The 13,799-nt window shown below is 44.8% G+C and overlaps 1 protein-coding gene across 1 annotated transcript in view; it reads right to left on the bottom strand.

The window, feature by feature from the left end:
- Positions 1 to 13,799, bottom strand: part of DISC1 (DISC1 scaffold protein) — a 399,613-nt gene that overhangs the window by 10,947 nt on the left and 374,867 nt on the right. The window contains 1 exon segment of the mRNA XM_075064148.1: positions 5,286 to 5,403. Within this exon segment, the coding sequence (XP_074920249.1) occupies positions 5,286 to 5,403 (118 nt within the window).

Below are 13,799 nucleotides of genomic sequence, written 5' to 3'. Positions count from 1 at the left end.
TTAATCAAAGCCAAGATGTATACTAAATATTGGAAGAATTTCTTGACAGCTGCAGGAATGTAGTTATCTGTGGGACGTTTATAGTCCTTTTCATTAAAAAGAGACATCCCTATACCTTCACAGCAAATTTCGGCCATACATACTTTTTTTCCTCCTCAGTATATTCACAGCGTCCTTTCTTTTATCTAAATACAGAGCAGTCAAGAGTTTTGCTGGGAAGTTTTTACAGTGCTCATTAAGTTTTAGATCACATTTCACAAATAAATTACAACTAGCCCTTACACAGTTCTATATCTTTAAAAGTATTTTTAATAAAGACCACATAAGCACTTACCATTTGAGATGTGTTTTCACCGAAGTCAAGGAAGTGCTGTGAAAAGCTCAATCCTTAACCTCCCTGTTGACAGTAGTAACTAGTGACAATTGTGCTAGTTTTTGTAACACAGGAATATCAGGAATGAGATCATGATTATTTCATAGGCTATTTAACAGCCAACAGATTGATTTTGAACAATGGTTTAAAGATTTGATTTTTTTCATCCCTTTTAAATAAAATAAAAGGACAACTTGATAACTTTTGGTTACGATCACCTTTAGTGGATTTTAGTCAGTAATCTAGAGTTTAAAGGCCCTATGCTGCTAGCAATCACTTGAGATATTCAACAAACTTTAAATAAGTTTTCTGATTTGTTCTTGATGCACCTCCTGGAAGTTATAACAGCATCCTTCCCACAGGATATGATGTACATGTTATCCATTCATCATTACAGGATTTAACTCCATTTATGTAATCACTGATGTCAAAGAGCCAAGTCTGGATGCAAACCCATGATTTCCAAATCACCAGATTGCTGTTGTGATCTACAGTACCTGGACTTAGAAACCAATTTTTTTACCTAATAGTGCATTTCACAAACACCACTAAATTGTCTTTCTTCACTATTGTTAATTACACTACCTGTGAACCTTGTATGTATCTTAATGGTCACTGCAAAGTGCATGATCATGTTAAGATCAATCTTGTGAATAGTGAAAATTGCTTAATAACAGGTTAAAGATATTGTCTATTAAAATGTAGTCAAGGTGGGGAAGGAAATATGGGGGTTTGGGACACTCAAAGCTAATTTGGGTGAAAACTTAATTGTGTTTCTAAATGAGATTGACCCACAAGTCTGTTCAAAGTTTAAAATGATTTTTAATTAACTTTTACATTTAGAATTTAAACAAAATTGCAGCATACACTGCCTTTATAAAAATACTATTATTATGTGCTTCTGTAGTGTCTGTCATTCAAAAATAAAAATTCTTTTCAAACAAAAATGTATGAAACCTCATAACAAACCAGTAAGGTGGGTAACTACTGTCAGACCCATTTCACAGCTGGGTTAATTCAAGTATAGATGTAAAGTGACTTCCAAAAGAAAACACAGCAAGTCTGTGGCAGAGCTGGGAATAGAAGACTCCTGTCTCCCAGTGCTCTTCTACCTGCTAGACACAGTGGGCTCAATTAAGAATGAGCTAGAAGGTGTAAAGTTAGAACCTCCTGCCATTGATTATAGGGGAGTTAAATGGGTGTATGTATATAGCATTGCAAAGGGATCTCAAACAGGATTAAGGTTGATCAATTATACTATACAAATGCCTCACAGACACATTACAAATTGGTCTGTGCTAAATACAGGTTAATTATCTTCCTGTAAAAATAAGACACACATTTAGAGCAGTGAGGGATTCTAAGTGATGACAAATTACTGCAAAATAGCTAATTACATTGGCTGAATCATTGTTTCTCATAGGAATTTTAAACAGTAAAAATATTATGCACTTTTAATGCATATCAGGCTTTTTTTATGCTTTTAAACTTTTGCAAGGTTGGTAATGGCTCTCCAGGTCTATAAAACAATACAGCATCTCAAACAAAATGTCTCATCTTCCTCTTGCCTTCCGTTAGTGTCTCCTAAGATTTTATCCTTAGCCTCTACACTGTCTTTCCTTCATGACCTTGTCTGTTCTTACAGTTTCAACTCCAGCCTGATGAGAGTGATTCTCAAATCTATGCTTCTTAGAACTGTATGCGTTCTGTTCAGTTCCTTATCTCCGGGTATCTTTCTAACACCTCCTCTTGGGTGTCATTACAAGCTACCATTACAAACTCTCTAAAATGGAAGTTTTTCATCTTTTCTTTCAATACTTTTCCACTCTGTCTCTTCTCTAGCCCCATCGAAAACACAATGATTAAGAATTTGAGAGACGCAAACTGGGAAATAACATGTATTATTTTTTATGAATATGGTGCATGGCTCTCCTTGTTCATGATGGAGTTGCTATGGCGTTGGAATTAGATCAAAAGGCATTGTTAACAGAATCAAGCAGGGAAGGTAAAATAATGGGCTAGATAAGGAGCATCCCATCAAACAGTAAAACACAGTAGCCAGGTTTATAGCCACGAAGGTGTGACGCCTATGTCCCAACCCTAGTGAGACCTTTTGGCCAAGGCTGATGAGAGAAAGAACAAAGGGAAACACTAAGCCATCACAGGAGCATGGGCCTAGAAAAGGGAGGAGGGTTAGGTGAGCAAGGTGAGGCTGCCTAGAGAGAATCAATGAAAGCTGATAGGCTAAGGGGTACACAGAGACAGAGGGCAGGAAAGTGTATTTTTCCCAGCCAGAGATGGGGATTAGCTGGACTAACAGGAACCTACAAAAGCTGATGAGGAATGATGAAGGTGTAGGTCAGAGCATGTGTCTAGCTTTTTTATTGTTTTTACCCTTTGCTCTCTGTGTTTTGTACCTCTGGGGAAACAAATGAATAATACTTTGTTTTGAAGACCCTGTTTTGAGTTGCTTTAGTCAACTCCCTGATCACAGGTTCCCAGAATGAAAGGGCTTACAGGTTCCAAACGCTGTTCAGCCTGTGTCAAACCTGGCTGGGAACCAGGAAGGCTACAACCCAGTGACCCAGGTCCAGAGTTGGTTGGACTGTGTAGTTCTGCCTGGATTGACATGCAGGAAGCCAGCTCTGTTACCGAACAGGTGCACATGAGAGGGAGGGACTAAAAGAGGTCCAAGGTGCCGTTCTCCCTGTAATTGTGACACTTTGTCTCCCAGATTTACAATCACGGTGGTATATTTACACTTCTCCCCATATACTTGTCTCTACTAAGCATGCCCTTTTTTCCTCTGTAATATAGCCATCATTCCTTCCCATTCCCTGAAAACCTGTGTCCAGTTCTTGTCCACCATTATCTTCTTTTAAACTTCTTCTCTAGACCTTCCCACCTCTCCCATCTTTTCTCTCCAATCAAATCCATATAGTGTTTCCAAAATCATTCTTTTCTCCTGTTACTCCAACAAAATTGCTGGCCTCTGAGAAAGCCAATGAAAGGATTCAATCTGTACTTAAGTTTCATATCCTAGTCTTCAAGGTGTTACATAATCTTGGCCCCATCTGTATATTGCCTCTCATTTTGTATGCTACTTCTGAACCTCTTTCCTTACTGCTCCTTTCATTGTTCTTCTCGCACTCATGGCTATTCATTTCTATCACATTGCTCCTGTGCCAAGAACAATCACAAAGTCCCTGACCTCTAGCAAGCCCTCTTTCTGCTCGTTGCTCCAGCAAAGCTTGCTACTTTCTCCTCCCCCCAAATCCTCCTCCCATCTTCTCTTACTTGAGCTAGTGTTCCATGGCTAATCATGTCTTTGGCTTGTATAGCTTAGATTGTAAGCTCTTCAGTGGTTACAAAGAATAAATACTAACCCAAGACCCCAGCCCAACCAATCTCTTCTTATGTTTTTTACATTTAGACTTTCTGAAGGCTAATCTCCATTCTCAGCAGAATCACTACCTTTGGTGGAGGTAATTTATTTCTATAAACACAATAAGAGGAATAGACAACACAGGTGAAAAGAGAGTCTTTACTTTTAAAGTTGGGAAATTTCTACATATGTAGGTATGGCAGATGGCTCTGTAAAGGTTAAGCAACTTTTACCCAGATGCTGGATGGTGTAAGCAGCCTTTTAGTTCTTTCAGTATTTTATCCAAGGGCTTTCAGCTGGAAGAGAATCAGATACCCAATTCTCTTTTATGGCTATTTACACTCAGGGCCGGTGCAAGGATGTTTCGCGCCCTAGGCGAAACTTCCACCTTGCACCCTGAGGTGCCTCCCCGCCCTCCCTGCGGCAGCTACCCCCCTCCGCCCTGAGGCACCCCCCCTTGGAGCAGCTCCCCATCCCCCACTCTCCGCCCTGAGGCACCCCTGCTCCGCGCATTAGCACCCCGAGCACATTGTGACTGCTTCACTTCTCCCACCTCCCAGACTTGCAGCGCCTAAGCTGATTGGCGCCGCAAGTCTGGGAGGTGGGAGAAGTGAAGCAGCTCACCCCTGCCCCGCCTCCTCCCCGAGCACGTGGCTGCTTCACTTCTCCCACCTTCTGGGCTTGCGGCGCCAATCAGCTTAGGCGCCACAAGCCTGGGAGGTAGGAGAAGTGAAGCAGTCATGGCATGCTCGGGGACGAGGCGGGGCAGGGGTAAGCTGAGAAGGGGAGTTCACCTGCGTTTCGCCCCCCCTTACTTGCTTCTGGCAGCCCTCCCCGTGCTCCCCTGCCCCAGCTCCCTCCGCCTAAATGCCGGCGGCTACCGGGGTGGCCGAAGATCCGGCCGCCATGGTCGCTGCCAAAGAAAATGGCACCTCCCAAATTCCAGCACCCTAGGTGACTGCCTAGGTCACCTAAATGGTTGCACCGGCCCTGTTTACACTGTATGCAGGTTAAATCACATGGTAGATGCCACATGATGCAACTAGTGAATATTTAAAAAGGAACAATAGCCAGATTAGACATCTATAATCAATTCTGACTGCACATGAACTCGCATTTAATTTGACTAAATAGATCATGTTTGAAAGTGCAGATTTGTGTTGGCTGTTACAAGTGTTCTACTTTGTGCACTAGACACCTGCAGTGATGTGTACATTATAAAACTCAGAGATTAGACTGACAGAGTTAAGCAGATGACTACTTAAACATTTAGTCTAAGATCAAATTTATAGGACTTATCTCACTCCTATTTAAGTCCACGGAAGTCTTGTCATTGACTTCATCACGAACTGGATCAAACCCATAATGAATGAGCACTATGGGAATGTTTTAGTAGACCACAAATGTCCACATTAGCTAAATTCACTCATTTCCACCTTACTTAACATATCCAGATCATGCTAAAATAAACTAGTGCTTTACATGAAGCTGGGAGATAAATAGTTAATCTATGTAGCAAAAGGATATGAATAAAACTGTCATCCAAGCTGCAGACTGATGTTTGGAGTTGATCTTCTAATTGCACCAGTTTCTCACTTATTGCTTCACATTTTTCTCCCAGTTCTGCAGAAAATAAGTGGAAGTCCTAGGAGTTGAAAAGGAAATGAGAAGGTGATTGCTATTGATTCCATTAGTACAGTTCAAATTCATGGCAAATTAAGATAAAATAAATATTTTAAAACAGTAAGTCTGGATGGCTCCGGGAACTGGTAATAGGATACAGTGCCTTGCATTGCTAGGGCACTTGTTCAAACCATGGTCCAGTTTGTACTGACTGAAGGCTGTTTTTGTATGATGATTTGGTGACCTATGTGAAATGAAATGAGCTGGTGGTCTCAATCTATCTCCAAGCAGCAAAATAAGTCAAGATAATTGTCACACTCAGCAGGGAATTAAATAGTCACTGAGACAGAACTGCCCTCTCACTCCCAGCCCTTCAGTGAAGGGGAATCTTGCACTGCCTATGCTGTGCATGTTCTATCGTTAAATAGACTACAGTCTCTAGGGGTACAATTTTCAAAACCACCAAAATACTTTAGAAATCAAAGTTCTATTTTTCAAAAGTCACTTAGACATTTAGGTCCAATGACTTTCAGTGAGACTTTCTAAGTGCATAAGTTGCTGTTGAAAACATCACTTGGGCTTCTAAGTCACTGGTATTTTTCAACATTTTACCTGAAGGCTATAAATGTTGACATCTCTTTCAAGCACTAAATTTGCTAAAAAATTTTTGAAAAGACTAAAAAATCTGGCTAAAGTGTTGAGAGACTTTTTGAATAATTCAGAATTTTGGGCGAGCTTGACATTTGTACCATTATTTAATGTTTTTCATCTTAAGAACACTGAACATGTATTGATCTTACTAACCAGGAGTGGCCAACCTGAGCCTGAGAGGGAGCCAGAATTTACCAATGTACATTGCCAAAGAGCCACAGTAATACATCAGCAGCCCTCCATTAGCTCCCCAACCCCCAACTCCCAGGACTTACCGCCCACCGGCTGCTGCTCAGCACCTCCTCCTCTTCCCTCTTTGCACCTCCTAATCAGCTGTTTTGTGGCATGCAGGAGGCACTGAGGGGAGGGGGCAGGAGTGAGGGCATGGCAGGCTCAGGGGAGGGGCAGGCAGGGGTGGAGTTGGGGCAGATCCAGGGGTTGAGCAGTGAGCACCCCACAGCACATTTGGAAAGTTGCTGCCTGTGGCTCCAGCCCCTGAGTCGGTGCCTATACAAGGAGCCGCATATTAACTTCTGAAGAACCGCATGTGGCTTCACAGCCACAGGTTGGCCACCCCTGGTTTAGATTAACAGTATTCTGCTATTGCATTACAAAGGAAAGCAAGAAAATATAAGCTTAAAAAACTAGTTGTTTCCCACAATTTTTATTTCAATCACAGTCCATTTTAAAATGTGCAGTGCTACTTCCAGTTACAGGATGGATCAAATTTTGCAATTAACCAGGTTTAGAATATTCGCTAAACATATTTCCTTGCAATGTCATTCCTGATTAGGTGAATGACAGATTGGCAAATTATCATTTTGGAAAAAAAAAGTTCTAAAATTAAATTGTAACAGTGACACACAAAAAAGGCAATTGTGCTATTTTAATTTGCACCTGCATCTACACTGGGTGACTTTGGCGGCTTGCCTGCGGGAGGTTCCCGGTCCCACAAATTTGGCGGCAGCCTGCGGGAGGTCCGCCGAAGCTGCGGGACCAGCGGACCCTCTGCAGGCAAGCCACCGAAGGCAGCCTGCCTGCCGCCCTCGCGGCAACCAGCAGAGCGCCCCCCACGGCTTGCCGCCCCAAGCACACGCTTGGTGTGCTGGTGCCTGGAGCTGCCCCTGTGGGTGACATGGCCAGGCTCGGGGAAAGCGAAGTATATATAAATGGGTGATTAAGTACCAGATCTGAATTTTCATAACCACAGTATTGAGACAACCATGGTCATTCACTGACCGGTCAGCCTGAACTATTCTTCTCTTGCTGCATCCCCTAAACAGGTGACGTTAATTTTACACATGCAGCTAGTGTCCTGGCTCTTATATGAGCCTCAGAATCCACAATGCCAGCTGCTGTGATGCTTCCTTAAATCATGGCTTAAATGATGGCAAAGGATTCTGAGGCCTATACAGAAACCCAAGCGTTCATTAATAATAAGCTAAACCAGAAATGTCTTCCTTGAGGAAAAATACACGGGGTGGGGGGGAAGCTACAGTGAGGTGGGTGGGTTGGGACGGGGAGCAACTGAGACAAGCTGGGGTGACCAAACAGCTTCACTGCCTAGGTTACAAGGCAGACACGGCTTCTCTTATGCAGCATGTGTGCTCTTCTTCGCTGGGGTGTGCTGTTCAATGTGAAGTATTTTGATTCTCAACTGTATTGGTTCTGTGGATCTTTAGAGTATTGGCATAGTCATCCCTGGTGTAACAGTGAATTTATATGAGTGATGAATTTGGCCCATTGTTTTTAAATTCAGAGGCAGGTGGGGAGAAGGTGGCATCTCTCTCTATTGACTGTAAATGTCCTTGTCTCATTGAGCTGGTAAATTGTTATTCCGTACACCAGCAAGCTCTTGTATGTTTTTTTTAGGGAGAGGGATAACCTGAGCAATTTACACAACTGGAAGCCTATTATAGAATAGTTTTGTGAGAAGCATACAAGAAAAGATTGCAGCATTCTGAGTAAACTTTAGTATCTCTAATGCTAGAAAAAGAAAGAGTTAGTAAATCATTGACAGTCATTGCTCTGAAAGTATATCTAAAAATGATGATTACCTATTGAAAGTTCCATCTTTGAATGCCAATTTTTTTTCTAGTGAAGTTAACCAGTCATAAGAAAATTAGATGTTCATATAGCCATCATTTCAAATGTGTCAATGTTGCACGTGTGCACGGGGAGCGGGGGAGGTTGGTGCAGTGATGGTTTGCTCGGTACTATAAAGTACGAGCACTTGATTTAGCTTTTAACTAGGATTTGAAAGCTCTTAAGTGCAGATTTGCTTTGATGGATAAAACCATATGAATGAGGTTTTCCAAATCAAGCTATCACTGCGGACTGTACGCTTAGGTAAAATAGCAGAGAATCCTGTGGCACCTTATAGACTAACAGACGTTAGTCTTTAGTTACAAACTAAAAACGCCTGTTAGTCTATAAGGTGCCACAGGATTCTCTGCTGCTTTTACAGATCCAGACTAACACGGCTACCCCTCTGATATTAGGTAAAATAAATTACCACAGTACAGAACATGAAGAAGTGCTGTTTTAAAGTGACATGTAAACAAAAAGCAGGCTCTAGTTCCATAATATCAATATATTGAGTACTTTGTCTGGATCAGACTACAGTACATTGCTTTAATTAAGGGCTATTAGTATATTAGATTATAGATCAGACTCATGCTGCCAAAAAACTATGAGATTTCCAAGGCTGGTTTGAAAAAAATCATAATTGGAGGCAAAAGTTAAAAAATATTGTGTAGATTAAATGATTGTATTTGAAAATGTGTGCCACTATATTTAAGCAAAATGATACAATAAGGTTGTGTGTTACATTGGGACGTCCCCATTTTCAGATGCGTTAAGTCAAGTCTGAGGTCAGAGTGTTTTCCTAGAGTACTGTTGCATGGCCAGTTTTAGCCCTAATATCAGTCACCTAACTAGCACAATAGCTGAAAGACAGGATTGGTTTCCAGAGTCCCTTGAACCCAACTCCTTTCTAAAGTTGCCTTCATCTGTGCTTCATGGTATACGAAATACACAGGAGCCTTAAGACATCTTAACTGCAGCATTAATTCAGATGATTGGCACCTAGGTCTGAGCATCTGGGTTTGTCTAGCTCAGCTATGTGTGGCCACACCGCAAAGCCTTACCTGAATTACTCTGTCCTCAGTGGTGTGCACTTTCCCATGGGTGTTGCTAGGACTGCTGGGGCATATGCCATGGTTCTTGGCACTGCAGTAAACTGAGCTATGCTGTGATTCCTTCCCAGTGAATTGTCAGAGAAGTTGTCTGTCCATCTGGGTTCATGGGGTAATTGTGGGAAAGCACTGGAGGACTATCAGCCCTCAAGTGGTTTAGCCTACATCCACAGTGCAGAATGGGTGGGTCATCAGTCCAAATGAAAGCCTCCTCTGATTTTAAGCTATCACCTCAGACAATCCAGCTAGCCCAGGCGAGACAATTGTGTGTGTGGATGGGAGGGAGGTTGAGGGCCACATCCAAGTAAAAACCTGTGTTAACTCTGTCATGAAGAAATACACTGGTCAATGAAGAACTATTCTGTGTTGTTCTACTTCAGACAAGTTTTACTCTGTTGACAACATAGGTCATCTCATTTTGCTCCAGATCATCTCCTAAAGTCACATGCAAAAGGAGATCTTCCACCACACCCTCTTATTGTAGCTATGATCTGTATATTAGTTGAAGTGGGCTCCTAATTAGACCTCGCCTTCCCTTTTGTTTTCTGATTCAGCAGTTACAGGAGAAAAGGTCCATCTTTTGATATACCTGGTATTTCTTATCTTTTAGCTTTTGTGGGTAGGCAGAGGAGTCCTTCAAGCCCATGTCAGATCTTAGAGCAGCTTTTCCCCAGGCAAAAGGTGTGCCCCTCTTGGGGAAAAGGGTGCACAGACAGACCTCCCAACTGTTCTCCAAGGTCCCAGCTTTTATTTCTTGTTATAAAAAGTCAGTGTCTAGCTGTTACTTTGTTTAAAAAACAAACAAACGTGAAAACATGACCCAAGTGTACTTATGCAGCAATGTCTGCCTGAGTCTCCAAAGAGCCTGAAACAGTAGTGCAGAAGTGTGAATTCTGCCATTCATTTCACTGGCTAAAACGCCAATGTAAACATTTTAAACTATTCCACTGCTCAGTGAAGCACACAAGAAGGAAGAGGAAGCATCATGTTATAAGAATCTGTACATTCTACTCGGTAGGTCTGCATCCTTTAGGTAAGAGTTTAACAAATACCTGTAGGGGTTGGAGGGGCATGATTGGTTTCCTTTTTCTGAAATGGGACCCCTCAACTTTAAAAAGTTTGGGAAATGCTGCCTTAGAAAATTCTAATTTCCTTCCTCTTTTTCCATTCAGATGTCCTGTGTCACTCCAGGCTCTGTATATCAACTGTGATGGGGCAAGGCCAGATAGCTAGAGTAAGGTACTGAGAAATAGGTATGTTAGCCCCAGGCTAAACAAATCCCTAGTACCCTGGTAACCAAATGGCAGTTGCTCCAGGTTAATCAAGACACCTGGAGCCAATTAAGATCTTTCTAGAAGGCAGTAGAGATAGCTACTTTAATTAGAACACCTGCAGCCAATCAAGGCAGGCTAATCCAGGGCACCTGGGTTTAAAAAGGAGCTCACTCCAGTCAGGCAGGGAGGAGCCAGAGGAGAAGGAGCGTGTGTGAGGAGCTGGGAGCAAGAAGGCAAGGAGCTGAGAGTGAGAGAGTGTACTGCTGGAGGATTGAGGAGGACAAGCATTATCAGACACCAGGAGGAAGGTCCTGTGGTGAGGATAAAGAAGGTGTTTGGAGGAGGCCATGGGGAAGTAGCCCAGGGAGTTGTAGCTGTCATGCAGCTGTTACAGGAGGCACTATAGACAGCTGCGATCCACAGGGCCCTGGGCTGGAACCCCAGAGCCATAGAGGGCGGGCCCGGTTCTCCCCAAACCTCCAACTCCTCCTGATCAGACACAGGAGGAGCTGACCCAGACTGTGGGTTCCACAAGAGGGGAAGATCACTGAGGTGAACAAATCCGCCAATAAGCGCAGGACCCAGCCAAGGTAGAGGAGGAACTTTGTGTCACAACTGGTGTCAGAGGTGGGATCTTTGGTGTGCACAGCGTGGAAAAAAAAAAAGGAGGTGATTTAAAAAAAAAAAGAGAGGGTTTATTTTTTTTCACCACAATGGATGACGTAGTGCGGGCACTGATACAAGCCACAGCAGCCAGCAGGAGGCTACCCGTGTCCAGGCAGCCTGCCCAACAGGAGGCAGTGCGGCTGCAGCAAGAGAACTAATCGCCTGCTGATGGACCAGGCTTCTCAAGACGAGCTATGTTGCGGGAACTGGTAAACCAGGTAAAGACCCTTACAGAGCTGAACCGTGTGGCCATGATGGGACGCGGCTCATACGGGCCAGCCACTGGCTGCAGAAAATGACGCAGGAGGATGATGTAGAGGCATACCTTCTGGCCTTTGAGAGGACAGCCCTACGGGAGGGCCTGGCCTAGAGATCAGTGGTCTGGCATCCTTGCCCCATTCCTGTGTGGGGAGGCCCAGAAGGCCTACCATGATCTGCCTGAAGAGGCTGCAGCAGACTACCCCCAGCTGAAAGCAGAGATCTGGCCAGATCTGGGGTAACAACTGCAGTGCGGGCCCAGCGGTATCACGAGTGGAGTAGGTACCAGGAAGACAAAACCCCGCGGTCCCAACTGTATGACCTCATACATCTTGCACGAAAGTGGTTGCAAACAGAGTCCCTGGAGTCCGGAAGAGATACTAGAGGTTCTGGTCATCGACCCGTACATGAGGGCACTGCCACCAGATCTCCGCAAATGGGTAGGTCAGACGATCCGTCCACCTATGATGAGATGATCACGCTGGTAGAAAGATGCATGACAGCCAGGGAATTGACCCGACTACCCAAGGAAAGCCCCCTTCGTAGCAAACACCAACCCCAGCCCTGGAAGGTGGGCCAGCCAAACCCCTGGGAGTCCTAGGTGGAGGAAGAGGGGGGCTGAAAACCAGTGGAGACCCAGAAGGAAGGGATTGGCCTGAGTGGGGGAAACCCTGAGACTAAAACCCCCTAACCCACATGATAGGGGAATGATTAGAAACAATTATAGATGTTATGCATGTGGGGAGTGGGGACACATAGCAGCACAGTGTCCCAGCACCGAGGAGCCTATGCAATGCAACTTGGGGATTGGCAAGTCCCATGCTCCCTTATCCACCTTGCGGGCGTCGCATTAGCCCCGCATAACTACACCAGGCCCGTGAAGATAAATGGAGTAGAGACTACAGCGCTTGTGGACTCGGGGAGTGCTATCACCCTTATATCGAGGTAAGCTGGTAAAAAGTAGCCAGCTGCTACAAGCCAAACGCGTAGCAGTGACATGCGTGCATGGGCCGTGAGTCATTACCCCACCATCCCAGTGGAGATAGAGGTTCAGGGGAACCCCATTGAGGTGACAGTGGGCGTAGTTCCTAAACTCCCATATCCTGTAGTCATTGGGAGGGACTATCCAGGGTTTGATAATTTACTCCCCCCAGAGAGGCTGGAGGGAGATGGGGACCTGTTGGCAGCGACTCATCGTTGGGGGAATGTCAACCCCCAATGTTTTCAGAGTTTTCTCAGGATCTATTCTCAGCCCCCCAAAAGGCCCGGAAGACAAAAAAGGAAAGGAAGGCCGCGAAGGCCTTGGGAACCCGGATCCTGACCCAGGGCCAGAAGACCGCGCTAGTAGGCAGATGGACACGAGCAGCCATCAGAGAAACTACCAACACGGAAGGTGAGCCGGAGGCTGGCCCCAGCCATGATGGTGATGAGCCGTTGGAAGAAACAGAAGCTGGCCCCTGGGAGCTCAGGCAGGTTAGTCCTGGGAGAGAGACTTTCGGGAGGGACCAGGCAGAGGACCCTAGATATGATAACGTCAGGAAAGAGGTGGCTGAGATAGATGGGACACCAGTGGAGGGGAAGGTCCAGGGTCCAGGACCCTACTTTATAGTGAAGAAAGATCTCCTGTACCGTGTGGTGCAAATGCAGGAGCAGGAGATACATCAACTTCTGGTGCCACAAAAACATCAAAAAGCCATATTGAGCCTCGCCCACAGTCACCTGTTTGGAGGACACCTAGGGGTAGAGAAAACCCAGGCCAGGATCCTGCGGAGGTTCTTCTGGCCAGGAGTACATGAAGATGTCAGGCGATACTGCACCTCTTGTCCAGAGTGTCAGCTACATAGCCCTCGCCCACACTTGCGGCCCCTTTGATACCTCTTCCAATAATAGAGGTACCATTTGAACGCATAGCCATGGATCTGATTGGCCCCTGGAGAAGAGACAGCTCGGGGCCACCAACATGTTCTGGTTGTACTAGACTATGCAACCCGGTACCCAGAAGCTGTTCCCCTATGCAACACAGCTTCCAAGACAATAGCTAAGGAGCTACTACAGATCTTTTCCCGGGTTGGGCTACCCAAGAGATACTGACTGATCAAGGGACACCTTTCGTGTCCAAGTTGATGAAAGATCTCTGTTCATTGCTCCATGTACAAGCCCTACGGACCTCTGTATACCACCCACAAACAGATGGCCTTGTGGAAAGGTTCAATAGGACCCTCAAGGCCATGATCAGGAAAGTGGTGAGCCGGGATGGGAAAGACTGGGATACCCTATTGCCTTACCTCATGTTTGCCATCCGGGAAGTCCCACAGGCCTCCACAGGTTTCTCTCCATTTGAACTACTATATGGGCGCCATCCCGGGGCATAT

This window comes from Chelonoidis abingdonii, chromosome 3, assembly GCF_003597395.2.
Source record: "Chelonoidis abingdonii isolate Lonesome George chromosome 3, CheloAbing_2.0, whole genome shotgun sequence".
Lineage (NCBI taxonomy): Eukaryota > Metazoa > Chordata > Testudines > Testudinidae > Chelonoidis > Chelonoidis abingdonii.
The sequence above is the reverse complement of the archived record's forward strand: the minus strand, read 5'-3'. Positions and strand labels throughout refer to the sequence as shown.